General features: G+C 40.8%; 1 protein-coding gene and 1 pseudogene across 2 annotated transcripts; one reads left to right on the top strand and one right to left on the bottom strand.

Annotated features, from left to right (window-relative positions):
• Positions 1–2,709: 2,709 nt before the first annotated feature.
• LOC117404290 (type 1 phosphatidylinositol 4,5-bisphosphate 4-phosphatase-like) lies at positions 2,710–8,254 on the bottom strand (annotated as a pseudogene).
• Positions 8,255–9,348: 1,094 nt separating this feature from the next.
• On the top strand, positions 9,349–22,116 carry LOC117404229 (sterile alpha motif domain-containing protein 9-like). 2 transcript variants are annotated; one of them, XM_034007029.3, is made up of 3 exons: positions 9,349–9,365; positions 12,940–13,011; positions 16,515–22,116. In XM_034007029.3, exons 2-3 carry the CDS (start codon positions 13,008–13,010, stop codon positions 21,128–21,130), a joined length of 4,620 nt encoding a protein of 1,539 aa, XP_033862920.1. In that variant the 5' UTR covers positions 9,349–9,365; positions 12,940–13,007; the 3' UTR covers positions 21,131–22,116. The 2 variants fall into 2 exon arrangements, with proteins under 2 accessions (XP_033862920.1, XP_058873385.1); XM_059017402.1 differs by lacking the exon at positions 9,349–9,365 and adding an exon at positions 11,670–12,007.
• Positions 22,117–22,440: the final 324 nt, after the last annotated feature.

Here is a 22,440-nt window from a genome sequence, read left to right as displayed (position 1 = left end):
ACCAGCAGAGGATGAATGCCTGCTGGTATCACTTTCCCCACCATCACGAGGAGAGGAGCGGGAGCTGCCTCTGCCTCCATCACCATCAGGGGGAGAGAAGCAGGAGCTGCCTCTCCCTTCACCAGAAAGACCAGGGCGTGAAGCTGGCGGCCCTCTGCAGCCCTTGCATAGGCTGCTGAGGGAAGCATGGGTAAGAATCGCCTGGTCGCAGAGGCCGAGAAGAGGGCCAACACCCGCATCCCGGCTGGTCCTGACTCCCTGCCACGCTTCACCCTCGCCTGGGGCTGCCAGCTGTGCCGCATCACCTGGGGCTGCTAGTTGCTCCGCATCGCAGCAGGAAGTACTGTGGCCGGAACCCCACCAAGGGGAGCTGTCGGCCACGAAGAAAGTGGGGGAGGTCAGGAGACCTGCTCCCACTGCAGCAGTTTCGCTGCCGGAGATCGTGGGGGAGGTCCGGAGACCTGCTCCCACTGCAGCAGTTTCGCTGCCGGAGATCGTGGGGGAGGTCCGGAGACCTGCTCCCACTGCAGCCGTTTCGCTGCCGGAGATCGTGGGGGAGGTCCGGAGACCTGCTCCCACTGCAGCAGTTTCGCTGCCGGAGATCGTGGGGGAGGTCCGGAGACCTGCTCCCACTGCAGCTTCTTCGCTGCCGGCAGTACTGTGGTCGGAGCCCCACCAAAGGGAGCTACCGGCTACAAAGAAGGGGGACGAGGTCTGGAGACCACTTTCCCCAGCAGCAGTTTCGCTGCAGGAGTTCTTGTGGCCGGAGCCCCACAGGAGGGAGCTGCCGGCTACGAAGAAGGGGGGAGGTCGGGGGACCACCTGCCCCCGCAGCTTTTTCGCTGCAGGACGGGACCAACAGGCTGTCAGCCGTGCCACTACCGGCAGGGGTGCTGACAGCATGGCCAGCCATGGGCCCACTGAAGCCTCCCTTCCCAGCCCGAGACTTTGTCCTGGACTGCTGGATTTTTAAGGGGGGAGGTGGCCGTTGAGGCCATGTGTGTTGCGCACAAGGGGGGGTATATGTGGCAAAGCGCCCCGCCCCTGTGTGCATTTGTGTTATGTGTTGTATGTTGCGTGTGTAAATGTTGGTGTATAGATTGGTACACGGGATATAAACGGGTCTGTGTTTCACGTGTATTTAAAGTGTAGATTTGTATTTAGGCACGAGGAGAGCACAAATCACTTCACGTGCTGGTTAAATGTAATATGTGAACACGGGGTTTCACGTAATGAATTCACGTGCTGGGATTCAAGTGAGTAATTAATTAGTAATTGAATCCCAGCACAACAGTATATATAGATGCACGTTTCTTTCACTCAGGGTTGGGTGTTCGAGAGTGGAGAACGGGTGAGAGAGAAGGAGAACGTAAAAGTAGTAAAAATAATATCTAGAAGTGTTTGTACTCACCGTGTTTGTTTGTCTCTCCGTGCACCGTTTGTTTAATGTTAGTCCGTTTTGTTTGTCTTTTTATTTTGGCGTGTAGTGCCGTGTCCAGTGTTTTTGTCTGTTCCAACCTTTTATTTTCTGTTCTGTTTATTAAATGCTGAACGCGATCACGCGTTCAGCCTCACCAAAACCCCATCTCTCTGTCGTTTGTGTTCCTGTTTCTGGTCTGACGCCACCCACTCCGGCCGTCTTTGTGACAGTAACCTTTAATGATCAATTTCTTAACACCTGGAACAAAATCACTGTGATCAATTAAGCAGGTAGTTATTTGTTAAATGAAGTCATTTAGAGAGCATTTGGTACAAAAAATGAACTACCCTTTTCAGCCCTCAATGACCAGTTCCTTTAATTGAACAAGTGATTTGCTTAATTGATCAATAACTTCCATGTGTTCTCAGTCTAGAAATTAGCTATTTAGGATGACCTACAAATCTTGCTGGATAGGGGCTCTCCAGGACCGTGTTTAGGCAGCACTGTCTTATGGGGTCTTTGCTTTGACTCCGATACATTTTACTTTAGATATATACAGTACATGTCTATTTCATGATTTAAGCCTGAACCTAACATTTTGTGGTTCTCAATCCTGGTCCTGGAGGCCTCGCAATGAACCGACACCTCTACGGTCTATTCCAGGGCTACTCAACTCCAGGCCTTGTGGGCCACTGCAGGGTCTTCTGGTTTTCATTCCAACTTCAGGCCTTAATTGCTTAATTGATCTAATTATTTGGCCATTTAATAATATTTAAGGTTTTAAGAGACATTTTTCAGGATATTGATGACTGTGGAAGGGTGTGGGTATTCGCTGACACGGGAGACAGAGAAGTGTACTTGGAAACACCACACAGGTGCCCAAATTTATTTATTTCTCCCCCAGTAATTTATTTTAGCCAGCAGAGGGCGCTGTTGTCCGTGGCCTGAATACCAGCGATGGTAGACAGGTCCACAGAAATACCCACAGGTACACAGACACGCCGGCGCATTCACAGGTGCTCTCAACTAATAATAACAAAAGGCAAAAATAAAACACAGTAATCAAAACTACAAAGAAAAGGTGCTGCAGTCGGCAGCGTTACTCCGACCGTCGCTACCCGCGCGGCCCGGGTCCCCATCCTACACTTGACTGCTCTCTCAGCCTGCTTGCTATACACTTGTGGGGTCTGTCCAAGGTTTCCCCGCTATCGATATTTTTATTTTCTTCTCTTTGGGTTTCTTCTGGTTTTCTTTTTCCGGCCATTCCCTGTCCTGGAGCAGAGCTCCCGCTAGCTTGTTGTTTCGTTGCACCTGGGCAGAGCTGAGGGAACAACAGAATGTTATTTAATAGGGCTAGCAATCCCCCCAATGCCCGTCTCTCAGCCACTCAGAGAAAAGGAAAGCCCACACACCCTCTCTCCCAACTCTCTGTGTCGCTTCCAATGACTGACAGGCGGATATTGCAAGGCTTCTGCCCTCTTCCTGCACCTGAAGTCAGCACAGATCTCCTCCTTTTACAATGACTTTAAAGAAACTTGATTGAAGGTCCAGTATCTGTAAAACATTATTAGGCCTGAGCAAAAGTGTTTCATTGTTCTAGTTTATCAAATAAAGATGCCAGCTGACTAACTGACAGATTGGTTTTTACAAAAACCAGAAGTTGGAGTTGAAGATCCTGGGTCTATTCTATACCCTACGGTCTATTCCAGTCCAAGAAAACAACTAAATGAAAGTTTTGAGGCTCTCCGTAACCAGCGTTGGCCACCCCTGGTGTGAATGCAGAGAATGGAGATGGGTTTGGTACAAGGAAAGTGTTTTTGAAGTGTCCGCAGGTCACTCGCCCCCACAGGCTGTGGTTCTGGACTTGCAGGCCCGGGGTGGACAGGACCCAAGTTAATTATCCATTTACTGAAAGAGAAATACAAAAACACAAAAAAAATTCAACAGGCACAACTGCAGCCTGAACCATGATGCTCAGTGACTGAAAATGCTGAAATTCTCTCTCTTTTTTTTTAAACAAAGAATTTCATTCATGTTGGCAAAGGTTTAATAGATCATTTACACTTTAATTGAACCCTTTTAACCCCAGAGCGCCCGCGGACGTCCTAGCAGGGTCTGCCTGCCAGTCATGGCAGTGACACGGAGAGGTGGGGATGAGGGTGTGTGTGCTTTCCCCCTCTCTGAGTGGCTGGGAGGAGGACTTTAAATGGGATTGTTAACCTATAAAGTAACACTCTGTTGTTTCCTCAGATCTGCCCCTTTAGACTGGAACAGCAAGCAAAGCGGTCTCGTTTTGACTACTGAGGGACGGGAGGATAACAAACGTCCGGAAAGAAAAATCAAAGAAAATAATTTTAAAGAAAGAGAGGGAAAAGTGGGGGATCGTTGGGCAGCCCCAGTATTGTTGTACAGTGAGTTGGAGACAGCAGAGTGTAGGACGGAGTCCCGGGTCGTACGGGTAGCGGCGACTGGGGAGATTCACGCTGCGAAGTGCAGCACATTTATTTTGTAGTTTTTCCTTACTGTGTTTTATTTTCCCTGTTTCTTTTTGCCTTTTTCGTTTTTTATAATTTGTGAGCACCTGCGAGTGCCGGACTGTGTCTGAGTACCCTGCCGTGGTTCTGGATACCATAGCTGGTAGCCAGACCACGGACCACAAGCGCCCTCTACGGGCTCAAAAAAATCAGTGCACCTCACCAGAATACAAAAGAAAATAATAAAACCGAGCACCTGTGTGGTGTTGTCAAATACAATTTCTGTCTCCCGTGTCAGTGAATACCCGCACCTTCCCACATGGGGTCTAAAGGGTTCATTCAGTTTAAGGGCAAGTTTAAAATCCTGTTCTGTCTCAGTGTCCCATATTGTGGAGCCTGTTGGCCAACCCTAGGTGTGTGTGAATGCAGAGGTGCTCACCAGCAGGCAATTACACGGACAGCGAACATACTTCTTCCCCGCTGGAGCATTCTTTATCGGCTACAAAACCAGACAGACGGGATCAAAATATTACACCTGCTTCTGACAATTAACTCTTTACACTATTTTTGCCTCTTTTTCACTGTTTTCATTTAGGTGTGTGTAACTACTGGATAGTTTGTGCTACATGCATTTAACTTATATCAAATGAAAGGCCACAAAATGTCCTTTTATAAGATATATTATAGCAGGATCAGGCATACTATATGTGGTAGAGATGAGAAAATATGAAACAAAACCGCTTATTTCCTAATCGTAGATGGCTAACAAAAAACACTGCACCATTGAACTTCAATATGAAATGAACATGGAGGAAAAATTTGAAAAATTTCAACAATTTGACACAACCCTCTCTCTCTCTGTCTCTCCCCGATTTTGCGGTTTGGCTGGAACAACAACTAGCTCTAAAGGGAGACAGGCGGTGTCATATTTCAACTGCCTGCTAGCCAGCATGAGTGCAGTGAGAGCTTTGACTTGTGTTTTGTGCTTAGAGGCTAAGATTTACTTTCTGACTTTTCTGATTTCTGCTTAATATTTGTGTACTTAATAAAATACTACTGTTGAAAATACTGCTTGTGTCTGCACATGTGTGTGTTCATAGTAAATCCTTGATCTTTGTACCACATCAATTAAATATTATTAATAAGAGAACTAATCAACCCAGATAAACATTAAGTTATCAATTATTGAATTGTTGCTACAATTGGAAACACCTAGACCTGCCCTTTCAGAAGATATGCACCTCGATTAGCTTGGATTTGTAGTTTTTGAGTTTCAGGCACTGTAACAAGGTTCAGACTTGTTCCCAGCTTGGGTCCAAATCTATTGCAATGTTTCTCAATCCTGGTTCTGGGACCTCCCTGTGTCTGCTGGTTTTTGTTCCAACCGAGCTGCTCTCATTTCCTTCATTGAACTCTAACAATTTGCCTAATCAGAGCTACTTCATTATTTTAGATTTGGAGATTTCAATACGCTTGGTATTTAGGAACTTGAACTGTCCAACTTTTTTATAAGCTCAACAATTAAAGTCAAATTAAGCAAATTGTTAGTGTTCAATTAAGTAATTGAGAGCAGTTCGGTTGAATCAAAAACCAGCAGAGACACAGGGAGGTCCCAAGACCAGGACTGAGAACCACTGGCCTATTGCAAAAATAAACAAATCACCAACCTGCTTAATGGATCCCAATGAAATTGATGATTTAATGGTTACCTATAAAACCTGCTGGATAAGATTGAGCTCTCCAGGACCAGGGTTGGAGTCACACTGAGTTACAGTAGATACTAGTGACAATCTCCCTTTTTTAATTTGGAATTGGAAATTATTTTACCCCAGTTTTCTCCCTAATTTAGAATTGTTTTTAAGACCTTGCAACCCCGCAGTGACTCAGGAGAGGCAAAGACAAGAGCACTCAAGTGTCCTCCGAAACATGCTTCAAGCTGTCAGGCCGCCCGCTTTCTTTCACTTTGCAAGCTGACAGTGAAGCCAACCAGACCTGTCGTGTCGGAGGAAACACAGATCCGGATATAACACAGCCAGCTTGCAGGTGCCCGGCCATCACAGGAGTCACTGAGACAGGGATTACCCAGCCGACTGAAACACTCCCCACCCAGGCAGCGCTCGGCCAACTGTGCACTGCCCCCTGGGAACTCCTGGCCACAGTCGGCAATGGCAAAGCCCGGATTCGAACTAGCAATCTCCGAGCTATAGGGCGCATCCTGCACTTCCGGTGAAGTGCCTCAGCTGGATGCGACAATCTTACTTTTAAACTTTTTTGTCAACTCCGGCTCCTTGAGATCACTCCAAGCTGGTTCTAAACTATTTAATCAAACCTGTTTAAGAGGCAATGGACTCATTTAGGACCTGATTAGAATAAAGACCAGGTCTGGAACAGATCTTGAGGACCAGAGTTTAGCACCACTGCCTAAAAACAGTACCCTGGCTGGCACATGTAAAACAACTGCCCTAAACGTAAGAAGCTCATGAAGAGTTGGCTCACCGTGGCTTCATTGCAGACGCCACACTTGACCACATGTTGGTGCATCTTGCCCTCCACGTTAATGAGGGATTGGCAAACTCGGCAGCCGATCATGGGGGCACTGCCGCTCTCGGGGGAGACATCCTGAGGAACACGGAGGGGGGTCTTCACCAGGCAAAACTGAGGACTGAGTGCTGGGGAAGGCCAAGAATCCTGAAACAAACAACTCAGGCAGACAAGGTAGTTTGGATGTGGAATGTGCTTAATTTAGTTTGGGCATTTTAGCAGTGCAAAATGCAAGCTACACACACATGAACTGAATGTCATTTAAAAAACAACCTGTTTAGTCTGTTTAGCCTAGAAAAAAAGTTGCAGGGTCTCCTCTTATAAAGGCACGGTTGCGTGGTGTGCAGGGGGGGTCATGCAGTCAGAGGGAGCGCAGTGAGGTAGGGGCAGTCGTACAGGCAGGGAATCATGTTTCTAAAAATCCATACTTTGTAATACTGTTTTGAAACAAAAATAGCAAGTACTGTAGCCTTAACATTTGCAAACTAAATAACATATCTGACTACAGGAAAAAGGTACATTCTATACAATGGGAAGAAAAAATCCTGACAATTCCTGGAAAACAAAAAGGTTATTTCCATATTTCTTATTAAAATCACTTTTAAAATGCATTACATTTGATTTATTTGCTATTTTTCAAATGTGTGAGCCATTGTATAAGTGGAATAATGCACTCCAGGCTGTGTGTCGTGCTGGGATGACATCACTTCTTACACTCGTTCCCAACCACCCGAGGTGTGATTCCAGCACAACACTTCCCTATCCTGCATTATTCCTTTAGTAATGCTTTGCGCATGCTCTACAGCAGGGGCTCTCAACCCTGGTCCTGGAGGACACTCTTTTTTTTTTTTTTTTTACCCCGGTTTTCACCCCAATTTAGCATGCCCAATTATTATCTGTATCCTCGGCTCACCGCTCGCAACGCCCCCGCCGACTCAGGAAACGGAGGCTGAAACACGCGTCCTCCGAAACGTGCTCCTTCCAAGCCGTCATTTTTCGCACTGAAGATCCACAGCAATGCTACCAGACCTATAGTGCCGGAGGACAACACAGATCTGGCGGCTCCGCTGCAGAGCCACAGGCGCCCTATCGGCTACAGGGGTCGCTGATGCGCGGTGAGCCGTAGATTCCCCTGCCGACCTAAGCCCTCCCTACCCGGGCAGCGCTCAGCCAATTGTGCGCCGCCCCCTAGGAACTCTCGGTCACGGTCAGCTGTGACATAGCCTGGATTCGAACCAGCGATCTCCAGGCTATAGGGCACATCCTGCGAGGAGCGCCTTTACTGGATGCGCCACTCGGGAGCCCTCCTGGAGGACACTCTGTTTGCCCTGCTGGTTTTTTTTCCAACTTAGCTCTCAATTACTTAATTGAACAAATAATTTGACTAATCAGAGCTTTTTAATTATTTTAAACAGGAGAGATTTGAAGTTAAGTATAAAATTGTATAAGGAACTTCAATCCTCCAACTTTTTATAAGCTACAAAATTTAAAAAGTAAAATTAAGCAAATTATTTAGTTTAAATAAGGGTTCAGTTAAGTAATTGAGAGCTTGGTTGGAACAAAAACCAGCAGGGCAGGCAGGGGTCCCCAGGACCAGGGTTGAGAACCTCTGCTCTACAGTATGGCAGATCCTCATGCACTGTGACAATGACACAATGTGAAGTAGTGTTTGCAGTCTGGGTTTAGTTTTGAATGTTCTGTTCTGATTGACTTGGACTTAAAGCTTGAGACTCCACTGCAGCTCTGGCAAAAAAAGGTTTTTACAAACCTGCAAACAGCAGTGCTATTTCTTCCATCAATACATACATGCATAATCCATAGCCGCTTTATCCTATAGAGCAGGGGTAGGCAACCCTGGTCCGGGAGTGCCATAGACACTTGTGGTTTTTGTTTTACCAAAGCCTTAATTGATTCAATGATTTTTTTTTTGTATGTCTCAACTAATTTTCACCTTCTTCGTCACAGTGGCAAAAACATTAACCTGCTGTAATTCAGACCAGCCAGAATGATTTCTATGAATTACACGTGCGGCCAGATCAAGCAATGAAGACTTTTATATTTTATTTTTTACTTCTCCCAATGAAATCACTCTTACATAACCATAGCAACAGCTACCCACCCTAGCTGAAACACGTCTGCTAATAAAGTTTTGTACTTTTCAAAAACGATCTCCTAAGAGTTGCAGTTTTTTGTATATTTTTAGTTGTATGTTCATTTTGCTTCATGCACCATAGTGAGTTTGCGAAAGTTTTTTTTTTTTTTCTTACCAGAATGAAACCAGACATTGAGCAGGAATGTGTGGGGGTACCAACAGGCCAGAAGAAACCAGGGATGTAGCAGCCTGCAATTTTGCTGTATTTCCACAGGATAAAGATGTAACAAAATAAGTTTAGCAGAATCGACTGAATAGACATATCACAAGTTAGATTATGAGCTGAACTTGCAAAAACATTGCTGCTAGAAATACAGAACTGTTTTGATCTCTATTTTGTACTTTTCCATTGCTAGTTGCCTGGGGGTCTGGGCAGGCTGGGAGTATATAGTAAAATCTTAAAACTGCATATGTTTTGAACATCATCTGTCTTGTACCCAAGCTCAACATGTGTAAAAACTTATCAAAATGTTAAAAATGAAGGTTCAAATTATAGAAAAAACTCATACTTGCTCTGTATAGTCTTTTAAACATTTAACACACACACACAAAAACCACATTGCATAGTTACTTTATTAGCCTTGTGATTCATATAGGAAGTTATTAAAATCCCCCAAATGCCTCATCTTAACTCAGCTGCATTGCCAATGACACATTGAATAGTGTTCAGCCTCTATTCAGCTTCAAATGCTTCCAAAACTCCACCCTCCTCTTTTGTCATGATATGAACTAAGCAACCCACGCACTGACACAACAGACCAGACTGTGCCGATGCAAGGTAAGGAAACACTTCATTCTTTCCAGCTGTGTTTTAATTGGAAATCTGATAGGAAATAATGGGGAAGAATTTAGACTAATTTAGGATAATTTGCATTATAGGCAGGAACTGTTTCTACATTCAGATAGGAAGTATTACAATTAAACTTTAAAAAATATGTAAGAATTGACTTTTTAAAATGATTGATATGCCTACTAAAAAAAAGACTTGGAGTTTCGGGGTAGAAGAAATCTGACAAACAAAAAAAGACTATCAGTACCAGGTTTGTAATTTGAGATTAGCAAGTGGTTCATAGTTTTGATTCGGTGCAGACCTAAGTCAGACTAGTTTATCATTAGATCATTATTATTCTGCCTACCAGTTCATAGTTATCTGTTTTTAAGTTAAGTGTAAAATAGTGTGTAATGGAGGCAGAGGCATATCTTTCTAACCACCCTAGGAATTATGGTTGTTAGGAACATGTTCTGGTTGATTTTTTCACTGGCACAATGCTGCGGCACTATAGATGCACGGTTGTGTAAATATATGAAACTAAAAATGGGTGTTTACAATATAGACAGCAGCATATTGAAATGGGTATTCGCTATTGCAATGTTTTATAATTGATAAGGTGTTTTTCATTTTATTTTTCTGTGCTTTAAGGATAATATGTCTCTCAAAACTAAGTTTTGCAAACTTAACTGTGTGTCTGAGGCTGAGTTGCATGCTTGAGGTGCATATAATGACCACAGACATCCTGTGCTGGCTGGCCACAGTATTAACTAACTTCCGTTGTGATGTTAAGTAACCCCCTGGCAATGTCCTGCTTTGGAGGGTTAAACAGGTACAGAAGAAAAAACTTAAAAATGTCAGACAGCCTTTTTGATTGTCTTGGTTCTGATTCGGATGTCTTAGTTTGTGTGTTTGCTTTTGTCACGGCCGATAGGGATCTATTCTGACCTGGTTTACATTCTGTGCAAGTGCTCATTATTAACCATGACTAGCTAATCCACAGCATGTAAATACACTTTATAAACCAAGTCAGAATAGACCCCTAATAGCATAGTACTTTTTTTGTCTGACTTACAAGAATAAAAGTCCACTTGCTAATTAATTTGTATCTGATGTCTAGTGAAATGCCACACCAGTTAAAACAAGATAAAGTATCTCCCATCTTTAAAAGTGGAGATGTTATGGTCCCTGGTAGCTATAGCCCCATATCTGTCTTACCAGTTTTATCAAAGATCATTGAAAAAATTGTGCAAAACCAACCAACTAATTATATAATAACAAACAATCTATTCACTGATTATCAATCTGGTTTTATAAAAGCTAATTCGACTACAACTGCATTACTGAAATTAACAAATTATATTTATCGGGCTACAGAGGAAAAGCAACTAACTGGTGCTATTGTTATTGACTTCTCTAAAGCTTTTGACTTAATCATTGAATACGTCTTAACAAGTTAAGTAACCTTGGAGTTACAGGAACTACACTGTCGTGGTTTAAATCAGATTTATCAGAACGTTCCCAAGCTGTTGTCTTTGAAAAAAAGACATCTGACTTCATGCCTATATTCCAGCAAGGGTCAATTCTTGGACCTCTTATTTTCTATTTTTATTAATGAAATACCCAACGTCTGCAAGAAAAATTCTGTACACATCTATGCGGAAGATACTATAGCTTTGTATATCCAAACCTTTTTTTGTGATAACATTTTTATTGGAAAACAAGAAATACCACAACAATTCAATACAGAAGATCACTCCTATTTTCCCCTTATATTGCCCCTCCACACATCCCCCCCCCTCCCTCAACCCCAAGACTGACCCTGAAAATCAATTTCAGTGATAATTGAGGATGGGCTTATCAGAGATTGAATGGTGTCTGTCGCTGCTCCCCAGGCCTGTACAGTCCCCTCCCTGGACCTGAGCAATAGACAGCTCCATATAAATAATGTCAAGGAATGCAAGGGTCCACTGATGGCAGGGAATGTGAAGGCTGCCAGTTCAGGGCAATCATTTTTTTGGCAGCAGTAAGGCGAGCCAACCAAATCCACTTCTGCTGCAGAGACAGCTCAAGTGATGAATCATCATTCAACAAAAGGATCGTAAGGGAACAAGGAATATTTTTACCAAGAATATTAGATAAAGTTGAACAAACACGCTCCCAAAATAAAGCCACAACTGGGCAATCCCAGACCATGGGATTAAAAGTGCCCATGGCTCACCTGGGGACAAAGTACACAATAATATCCAAGACTTAACTAAGATACTACAGAGAGATTGTTTGATAAAAATGGTCTGATTTTAAATGATAAAAGACAAATATCACACTATGTGGTTCAGAGAAAATGATACAAAATACTAGCTCCAATTGTACTAGTGTTATTTGTAATACTACACCTTTGGAGAGAGTTGACACTTTTAAATATCTAGGTAGGTATCTATATCAATACAACTCTTAAATTTGAAAAAAAAACATTAAAGATGCATGTAGTAAAGTTGGTAGAAAGCTTGGAGTATTGTATGGTCAGCACCATTGTCTAAATTTTACAGCATGGTTTAAATTAGCTCAACAACTTTTGTTCCCTATTTCAGACTACAATGCTGTGATCTATAGCAGTGGTTTTCAACCTGTGGGTCATGAGGCATGCTCAGGTGGGTCGCCACAATTTGGCTGTTGAAAAGATTACATTGAACAATTATTATTACCATATAATTGTAACATTTCGTTGCGACCCTAGACCCTGCATTAGGAGTCACTTCTGCAATAATCCTTATTGTTCTGAGCCACACTGTAATTCATGTTCCGATCATCCTGCTGTACAGACTTCAGGTCGCGTTCAAAAGAAAACAGACTTCTAAAGTACCATTTCATCATTAGTCAAAGTTAAAGCAGGTCGCATTTTATTTTTACGTTTGCTGGTGGGTCTTTGGATTAAAAAGGTTGAAAACCACTGATCTATAACATTGCTAGCAAGCAAGGACTGAAGAAGATTGATACAAAGTATAATAGGATCTGTAGATTTGTTCTTCAGTGTACTCCACTAGAACATCATTGCACCTTGTATTTTAGATTAAACTTATTATCATCAGCTAATAGAAGGAATTATCATTGAAATCAGATTCTTTTTAAAAGGACACAATACATTACTTGTTTATTTAAATAGCCTGTTTCAGGAGTTTACAAACTGCTTAATATCTGTGGCACCACATTCTTTAAAACACCAACTGTAAAAAGTGTTGCTGGAAGAAAATATTTTGCATTTGCTGCTGTTTCAAACTGGAACCTAACCCTTCCTAACAGGACTTAGATCAGAGACTGCCTACCTGCTCATATAGCCTTTCCCAATAAATAAAATCTTATAATAATAAACGAGTTTGCTAAAATATGAATTGCATAGTAGCAGTTTGAGATGTTTTTGTTTAATTAGACATGCCTGAGATGAAAGGAAAGATCTCAAACTGCATTGTACTGAATCTTCTTTCAGCCTTGCTTCAATCATACAATACATAGAATACAAACTTTCATGCAATGTAATGTTAGAGACACTGGATGTATTACTGTAATTACTGTTTTGTTTTTGCAGACATGCTGTGCTGGAAAAATACCAACTTGACCAGTCCTGTCACCTAAATAGTTTAATGTGTTGCAGAAATGGGTAAGTATTATTTGTAATATTTGCACTACAATGCAATCCCTCTTGACAGCATTATGCTACTTTTGTCTCAGTTATTTGAACCACACTCTGTGATTTAAAAAAAAAAAAAGTTTCCTTTTAAAAAGTCATAGGTGGTTATTTGCTACAAGCTTACTTACTAAAAGTACTAATTCTGACTCTTGTGGTTAGTACAGAGGACAGTTGTTTCTTTAAACTGTAAAATATAGGGACCATAAGGCTTATTTACTTGCCCCCTCTTCCCTTCACTGCCACTGTTCCAGGCACAGGAAATAATCTCTGGTGGCTATTTCCTTCATTTAAATAAATACTAATACAGAACAGAGCTGAAAATCTACAGATAGTACTTCCGGAAATGTTATTTTTCAGTACAAACAGTTTGTATTTGTAGGGTTTCGCATATTTTATTTACAGTTTTTATTTTTGATCACCCTGTGATGTTATTTTAAACATATTTTGAGCTGACTCGCTTTCTTAAATAAACTCAAATTACCAATGGAAGTTGCTTCTATTTACCCTCATATATCTTGATTGAGTTAACAAACGACATGCATTGATATCACCTGATTCTATCTAAACCTGCATTTCGTTCTGGCTCCAGTCTAATCATTGCCGAATGCAGCTTATTAACTTCAACTGCGTTAGTTTCTACTAGTGCGTTTGTTTTCCCCCGCTAATTTGAACCCTGTTTCTCTTATCCAGTATAGAGTTTAATAACTTAACAACTATTAATTAAGGTTTAAAGGGAGGTAGAGAGATGGAAAATAAAAAACCGAAAACGTGGAACAGTATCGTGTTTGTCATATATTGAGAAATGGAAAACAGTCAAAGCATTAGAGCCACAGTGAAAATAAACAAGGTCAAGTTTCGTTTCTCAGTTAAGGGCGTGTCTTGCAGTTTGAGTCATGACTGCTTGTAATCATCTTTGTTTTGCCCAGCTATTTTATTTCAGTTTTACATAATATTGATTTCAGGTCTTGTGGTTAGTTTTTTTTATTTATTTATTTAACTATTTGTCCATTTATAAGAAAGAAGATATTTGATTTTTTTTTTAATCAAATCGGATATTGTGTTATTATAAAGTTTTTTTTGTTTTTTTTTTATTCCAACCAGATTGTTTATCAATAAATGGTAATGCTTATTTGAGACACATTTCATTACATTTTTTTGAAAACAATGACCATAATTTAGGAAAGTCTAAGTGATGTATCTGGAAGATAATTCATACTGTCACATGATACATATTGTGCAGTGTACAAACACATAATTAGGCTTGCTACTTTGATTGTAATTGGTAAAGCTCGTTAAACACAGAATTCCCCTAAAATATGAGTTTGACTGAAATAAATTTATATATGATAAACGTCAGTAAAACGACTCTCTATTTTTATTTTCTTACCAAAAATAATAATTTAAGAAATCATCTCGTCTGTGTAGTTTTTATACTTGCTGTCTGTCCCGTCTCCGTTCCGCTCTGAATGGCTAGGGGTCGCTGTCAATCAAATCAGTGGTTCCTTAATAGGCTAGTGTAGTTTTACCGTCAATCATTTCATCCTGTCCTGACAGATCTCTTTGGCTGAAGCAGTGCTAGAATGCTCTCATTCGTTTAAATGACTGTCAATCATCAGTCTGACTGTGCACTTTCATTTGCCAGCTACAGCGGCTGTCATTCAAAGTGCCTACTTTGAAATTAGCGGGTTAAGGTGTAGGTAAACGTTTGCTATTATAGGTATATACGGTGACAGTTACTAGTTTGATTTGAGAATGGGGCGCATGAGGGAAACACGTAATGAGTATTGTGCACAATACCCTGATCGACGGCTTAAGTCTCCGCGGCAGGACGAAGCGGCCAGTCTGCCTTGCCTCCAGTGAGTCCAGCTTTGCTTGAGGAGAGGGGCAGAGCTCGGAATAATAAGTGCAAGTTAGTTCTGTTCAACTCTCTATGTTTTGTTCTGTGCATATTATTTTTACTTGTAAATGTATGCATTTTTTTATTTGTGTAGGATCTATGTCTATATAAGGTATAGCTTCGCTGTGACCAAACGATATTTCAATTAGAATGTTGGTAACCATGGTTTTGTTGCATGTTGAATATGATAAAGGGGTTTCTCTAAATGAGACGTTTCCCAATGGCAGAAATTCGGGTTGAAATCAGGTAAAAAAAATCTAGTTAGTCACTGGTGCCAGCTCTTCCTGTATGCATTGCATTTGATTCATGGACAAACTGTGCATGTGTTTATTTATTCATATCCATGCGTATTTCAGGAGTTTTCGGGTTTAACCTGCAGAGCAGCTCAGCTTTTCGGAGAGAAATCGGGTTAAATCGGATAAAACACGAAAAGCAGAATCCTACGTATTGCATTAGATGTGCGGTCAATTGCAAACGAATATGTAAAAGTACTAACTGTGAATGCTTTTGTGGTTAGATAGTACTCTCTTTAAATTTAGTGTATAGGGAAGGAGTAAACTGGCAAGCTTATTGAAACAGAAGTTTTATTGTTTCTGGTTCCTTATTTTTTTTGCTATAGTGGATAAAATTGATGTAACATAGATGAGTCTGATACTGATAGTGTGTATACTGATAGATTGGTAAGGCAGGTATTTTATATCAGTGTTTTACTGAGAGTGTAGTAAAAAGTGTTATCTGTTAACAGGGAACTCGGGTAGTTTTAGTGTGTGTTACATGTTCCCATATGTTGCCACAACTGTGTATGTTATGTATTGTTTTTATTAAAAGACATTCTGACCACTTCTTTGAGATGGCAGCTTCAAATGTACCCTTCAGAAGAACTTCAGAACTACATTTCCCATCATCCTCCTACTCATGAATGTATGGTGGGGATGACGGGAAATGTAGTTCTGAAGTTCTTCTGAAGTGTACATTTGAAGCCACCCTCTTAAAGTGGTCAGAATGTCTTTGTCTTGTTTTTATTAAAAAAATTAATAAATAAGTTCTGACCACTTTTTTTACGATGGCGGCTTCAAGTGTACCCGTCAGAAGAACTTCAGAACTACTTTTCCCATCACCCCCACCATAAATACATGAGCAGGAGGATGATGGGAATTGTAGTTCTGAAGTTCTTCTGATGGGTACATTTGAAACTGCCATCTTGGAAACCGAGTACAGTGGACTGCAATTCAATAGTGTAAAAAAGGGGTCAGTGGCTTTAAAAAAAATACATACCTTACTTACACAGTTGTGGCAACATTTATATTATCTATCTCTTAGCAGATGCTCTTATCCAGGGTGACTTACAATGGAGCAATCTAGGTGCAATCTAGGTAAAGTACCTTGCTCAAGGGTACAGCAGCAGTGTACCCCAACTGGGATTGAACCCACGACCCTACAGTCAAGAGTCTAGAGCCCTAACCACTACTCCACACTGCTGCCCTACCTATGGGAATATGTAACATACACACACAAAATACCTGCATTCCCCTTTAAGTATGAATTTCTATAATTTTTCATTTTCTTTTTTCACCAGAGGACCACACAAGTCTCCCACTTGAGGACTGGTCTGAAAAGCATGTGAGCTCCTGGTTGAAATCAATAAAGATTAAAGATCATTACATACAGAAGCTTCACGATGATGAAGTTACCGGAGCAGCTCTCATGGAGATATCAGAAGACTTTCTAAACCGACAAACTAAGATGAAACCTGGGCAAATCCAGCTCCTTCTGCGGAAAAGAGACGAACTGTTAAAATCTACACAAGCGCACGAGGCAAAGACCAGCAAGCAGCCTGTCATCCAGAAGAAAAACAGAACAGATTCCCCTGCTGAAAATAAACATGAACCAACAGCAGAGAAGTGGAATTGGCAGGTGAACGTTGCTAAGGAACCAGATCCTGCAAAGGGAGAGAATACAGAACAAATAAACACTGTCAGAGAGTCCTCTAACAAGAGAGAATGTAGACCTCGACCATTTGATACAGAGGGCATGGACTTTAAATATGTGAAACACACAGTCCTGCAGCCAGAAAATGGAAACACAAACTTAATCACACCCTGTCATGAGTATAAATCTTTAGGCACAGCTGCACGGTTAGATAAAACGCGTCTGCAAACCAAGTTTGCATACGAAGTTTACAGATTTGCCTGTGGTTGCATGAATGTTCGGGCAAATGGCACAATCCACTTTGGTGTCATGGACAACACCCAAGACACAGGCTATGTACATGGTGAAATTGTGGGTATACCTGTGAAAGAGAAAGACGTCTATGTGGATGCATTAAATCGCATAGACAAGTGTGTTACTGATTCTTCTGAAAAAGAGCAATTTGAGTCTTGTGTACGTTCACCAAAATTTATAGAAGTAATTGACAAACAAGACTCAGGCTCACAACTTTACATTGTGGAGGTTGACATTGAGCCTGCAGTAAGCATAGTGAAAGGCAACGTATACAAAGTCAGTCTGCCTAAGTTTAATGAAAAAACAAACAAGATTGAGTTTGAGAAGAGAAAAGCCTATCGAAGAGTGCGCGCCAACACAGAACCAATTAGTGATGAGGAAATGATTGGTTTTTATCAACGCATGGAAGCAAGGGACAAGAGAAGAGAGGAGGCGGAATCAACAGTTCATCAAAACTCTTTAGAGACCTGTGAAGACCTGGGAAGAAAGCTGTGTGTTCTTCTAACTGATGGGAAGAAATACATTGATGATTCGAAGCAGTACATCATTGTCACAAACAAGTGTGCACCGGAGAATCTGAAACACATCAACTTCTTACTACACATGAAGATCTTCTGCGTTTTTGATTTTGATCCTGATTCTAAATCATTAGGGTTCTGCGGTCAATACCGTGAGCACCATGCAGTGAATATGCACTTCCTGAAGAGTTACGCCAATGAAAGTAGGCTGAGCAGCAGTGACTACGCAAAGCACTTGCACTTGTACGATCAGACCAGTTGGATATTCTGCAACGGGTGTAATGATTACCTTGGAGGCGAGAGTTCCTGTGATGAACATACATGGATCCGAACCAAGAAAAAACACCTGAAAAAGGCAGTATCGATGATTTGCAATGAAATTCTTGACAAGGGCTCTTTCGTTGTGCTTTTTGTTCTGTTTTCTCCTGTTGAGCAGCCTCTTATTGATACTTTCCATGAATTCTATGCTGAAATGAATGGGCATGAAGATATTGTCTGCATATCAGAATCCAAAGAAAACTACAACGAGTGGGCAAACCATGCTCAGAGGTCTTGCAGACGTGAAACACTGGACCAGATAAGCATCGTTGGGATGAAAATGAGCCACATAGATGTCACAGTGCAAACCATACAGCCATCTTCAGCACAATATACCAAGCAGTTGCCAGTATTCAACAACATGCTGTGTTCACTTAAACCTGCCGAGGATGAAAGACTGTCATCCTTGGAAGTACTGAGTGTAAATCTTTGTGACAATACCAATCTTGAAACTATTCAGCAAGAGCAAGCCAGTATTGAAAGGTATTTTTATAAAGGAGGAAAAGTCAAATGGATCAATTTTTGGCTTGCAGAAAAGCAATTAGGTGAAACAGTAATTGAGCGCGATGCATACTTAGAAGTAGACCAAATATTAGATGGCATTTTAAAATGCAAAAAACCTGTGAAATCTGTGGAGAAAATAACCATATACCATCAGGCTGGCAGTGGTGGAAGTACTATTGCAAGACAACTCCTTTGGAACTTCAGAAAGGAGCTGAGATGTGCAGTTGTAAAACCTTTATACCCAGTTACAAATGTCTGTCAGCATGCCATCCAGTTGAGGGAATATGAGGAGAAGGACAGAAATAATTGTCTACCAGTCCTCCTGTTGGTGGAAGACTGCGATGGGGAATACATTGATGATCTGAGCCATGAGTTAAGAAATGCCATTGCGTCTATGACAATCAGCACTCCATTATGCTTCATTCTTTTGAACTGCAAAAGATCTTCTGATCCTCAAAAGAAGTGCAAAGCCTTACCATTGCGAACAGTAGCTGTTACACACAAACTGTCAGAGCGAGAAAAGAAATTGTTCTCTAAAAAACGTGAAAAACTTTTACAACCAGAAGAACAGTTACATCCAGAGTTCATCTTGACCTTTGTTTTGATGAGTTATGGATTTGAGAGAAAGTACATCCAAGACTTTGTGAAACATTTGCTAGAAGGCATTGATCATGCATCTCGTGAAGCTAGCCTAATTAGATATGTTGCATTACTCAATTGCTACATTCAGAACTCCTACATCTCAGTCTCCCACTGTGAAGCTTTTTTGGGCTTCGACGTCAACCCAAAGCCTCACAAAAGCTTTGAAAGATCATTAACCGAAGAAGCAAGACTTCTATTCATACACCTGAGAGAGAGTACAGTACACATTTTATCAGTGCGTATAATTCATCCCTCGGTTGCAGAGGAAATTCTGCAACAACTCTCAGTGAGTCAGCCACAGAGTTCAATTGCAAATAGTCTTCTCCAGGAAAAGGTGCTTTTCAATCACAGATTTGGGAGGGATGACTACATAAAGTTTATCAGAGATCTGTTCATGAAACGGTGCAAGAGTGAAGGAGACAACAGCTCATTTTCTCCTCTTATTGAGCATGTACGTACCGTAGAGAAAAACCCAGATAAGGCCATTGATCTTTTAAAAACTGCCTACACATATTTTGAAAAGGATGCTTTCTTTGCACAACAGCTTGCCAGGCTGCATTACACCCACAAAATGTTTGACGAGGCCAAAGATTGGGCAGAAGTCGCAAAATTTCGAATGCCACATAACTCGTTCATTCTTGACACAGAAGGTCGAGTGTATTGGAAGTGGTTTGTTTTTAAAGATGAGGCACTGGACAAACAGAATCTGATGCCTGAATCTGCAACTGAACTCATTGGCACTGCACTGAAAGCTATCGAGTGCTTTCAAGCATCTGAGAAGGCAGCAAAGTCAAATCCAGATTGCATGAACAATTCTGGCTATTTTGGGGAAGTAGACGTTGGATGTCGGTTGTTGAAGCTCCTTTCGTCAGTGGATGTATTTTCAAATAATAAAAAAAAATTGTTAAAGTACCTCCTCACGGATCACATTCCAGAGGAAGTCAAAAAGCCCTGGCACAGATTTCACAACTGTTTGAAAGGCCTGCAGAAGAGCATTTATGAAGCTCTTGAATGGATTTCAGAAGATTTAACTTACTTTCAAACTGACAAAAATGAAGAAGAAGAAGAGAAAACCAGTAAAGAAATTGAACATATTAACAACCCCAGGAGATGGTTGTTGAAAAGATCATCTGTCTACGCAAGCTATTTTAGTGACGCTTCTTTCAACCAAAAAATATCCAACAAAGATTCTTTAGCTCCACTCATAAGGAGCATGAATATTTACCAACAAGGAGGGGGCAGTGTAAGTGCTATACTTTCAAATCTATCTGACCACAAAACTCAAAGGGCAGGCAGCAAACTGGAAGACATATTAAGCATGTATCCAGAAGACCCCCTGAGAGAAAAGCTAGATCATATAGACCTGGTGAACTATATATTCACTCAGATTGCACTAGGGTGTGTTTTACCTGATTCCCCCAAGCTTGTTACCTTACAGAAACTCCAAGAGTTAAGTCTGCGGTTCTACAAAGAGAGGAACAATAAGTATCCTCCCAGCGCCTTCATGATTTCTCTGCTTTTCTGGCCTGGAAACTCACAAGACACAGGATGCAATCAAGAACAAAATAACATCCTGACATCAGCAATTGCTGCCTTGAAGAGGCTCTACAATGATAAAATAAAAGATGTGTCCTCCAGAAAAAAGCGAATCTTCACTCACTTTTTCCTGGGCCATGGGAAAGATCTTGACAGGTTCATCCATAAAACAAAGCTTGAAAAATACCTCAAAGGGACTCTAAACGAAAAGAGATTGAAGTGGCTCAGTGGTGAAGTTTGGAAAACACCAGAAGTTACCCAGCTGCTGAAACGTGTTAAAGGTTGGACAGAAAATGGCAGTGTTTTTGTACAAGGCACCTGCAAGGATAGCAAGATCAAAGTTTTTACGTCGTGTTATGTCTCAATGCCCAATACCAATGAAAACGTAACATTTTACTTGGGTTTTTCTTTTGATGGTCCAATTGCTTTTAACGTTCAAGTTATTAACTAATGTGCTTTTTTCTTATAAAAGAAGACAGTAACAGACCAAATGACAAAGTAGAAGCAACTTGCAATTGTCTTCAAAGGTTTTACACTTGCTTATGTGTTTTCTGTTAAAGGAATGCCAATAATCTTAGCTTGTCGACTTTTATTAAATACAACATACAATATAACAAAAGACAACTGATTTTTTGAAGATATAGTCCTTATTTTTCCCATATGTTGCCACAACTGTTTAAGTAATGAATGTATTGTTTTTATAAAATACTATAAACTATAAAAAACACTTTTTTAAACTATTAAATTGCAGTCCACTGTACTCGGCTTCCAAGATGGTAGCTTCAAATGTAGAAGAATTTCAGAACTACATTTCCCATCATCCTCCTGCTCATGTATGCATGGTTGGGGGGGCAATACATACCTTACTTAAACATTTGTGGCAGCAGTGTGGAGTAGTGGTTAGGACTATGGACTCTTGACAGAAGGGTCATGGGTTCAATCCCAGGTGGGGGACATAGCTGTTGTACCCTTGAGGAAGGTACTTAACCTAGATTGCTTCAGTAAAAACCCATCTGTATAAATGGGTAATTGTATGTAAAAAATAATTTGTAAAATGTAATTGTATGTGAAAATAATGTGATAACTTGTAACAATTGTAAGTCGCCCTGGATAAGGTTGCCTGCTAGGAAATAAATAATAACATATGGGAACATAAAAACAAACCACCCAAGTTCCCCTTTAAGCATGATTCATCCAATGTATAGATACTTTTTCTCCATTAATCTAAATCTTGTTACTCTAGCTGCAGTATGTTACTGTATTGTATTTAAGCACTTAAAAGACATCATGCCAAACCCACAGCTACCAACGTGTGTGGTGCATGTATTTGTATTGAACTGTAACATTACTGCCTTTTGTATGGACACGTATCTAAACTATATAACCAGATTCTATGTAAAACTGTAGCTAATTATAAAAAATAACATTGGAAATGTGCATGTGTGTTGATTTTTTCTGTGTGTCTCATTTTCACAATTTCATTTTTGTAAAATGGGGGGAATTTTGGTAAAACAAAGAGTCAATTAATAAAAATCTAATACGAAAAATGTAAACTTTTTTTTTTTGCCTTAAATATTTATACAGTGCCTTGCGAAAGTATTCGGCCCCCTTGAACTTTGCGACCTTTTGCCACATTTCAGGCTTCAAACATAAAGATATGAAACTGTAATTTTTTGTGAAGAATCAACAACAAGTGGGACACAATCATGAAGTGGAACGAAATTTATTGGATATTTCAAACTTTTTCAACAAATAAAAAAC

The sequence above is a fragment of the Acipenser ruthenus genome, chromosome 56 (assembly GCF_902713425.1).
Source record: "Acipenser ruthenus chromosome 56, fAciRut3.2 maternal haplotype, whole genome shotgun sequence".
NCBI lineage: Eukaryota > Metazoa > Chordata > Actinopteri > Acipenseriformes > Acipenseridae > Acipenser > Acipenser ruthenus.
The sequence above is the reverse complement of the archived record's forward strand: the minus strand, read 5'-3'. Positions and strand labels throughout refer to the sequence as shown.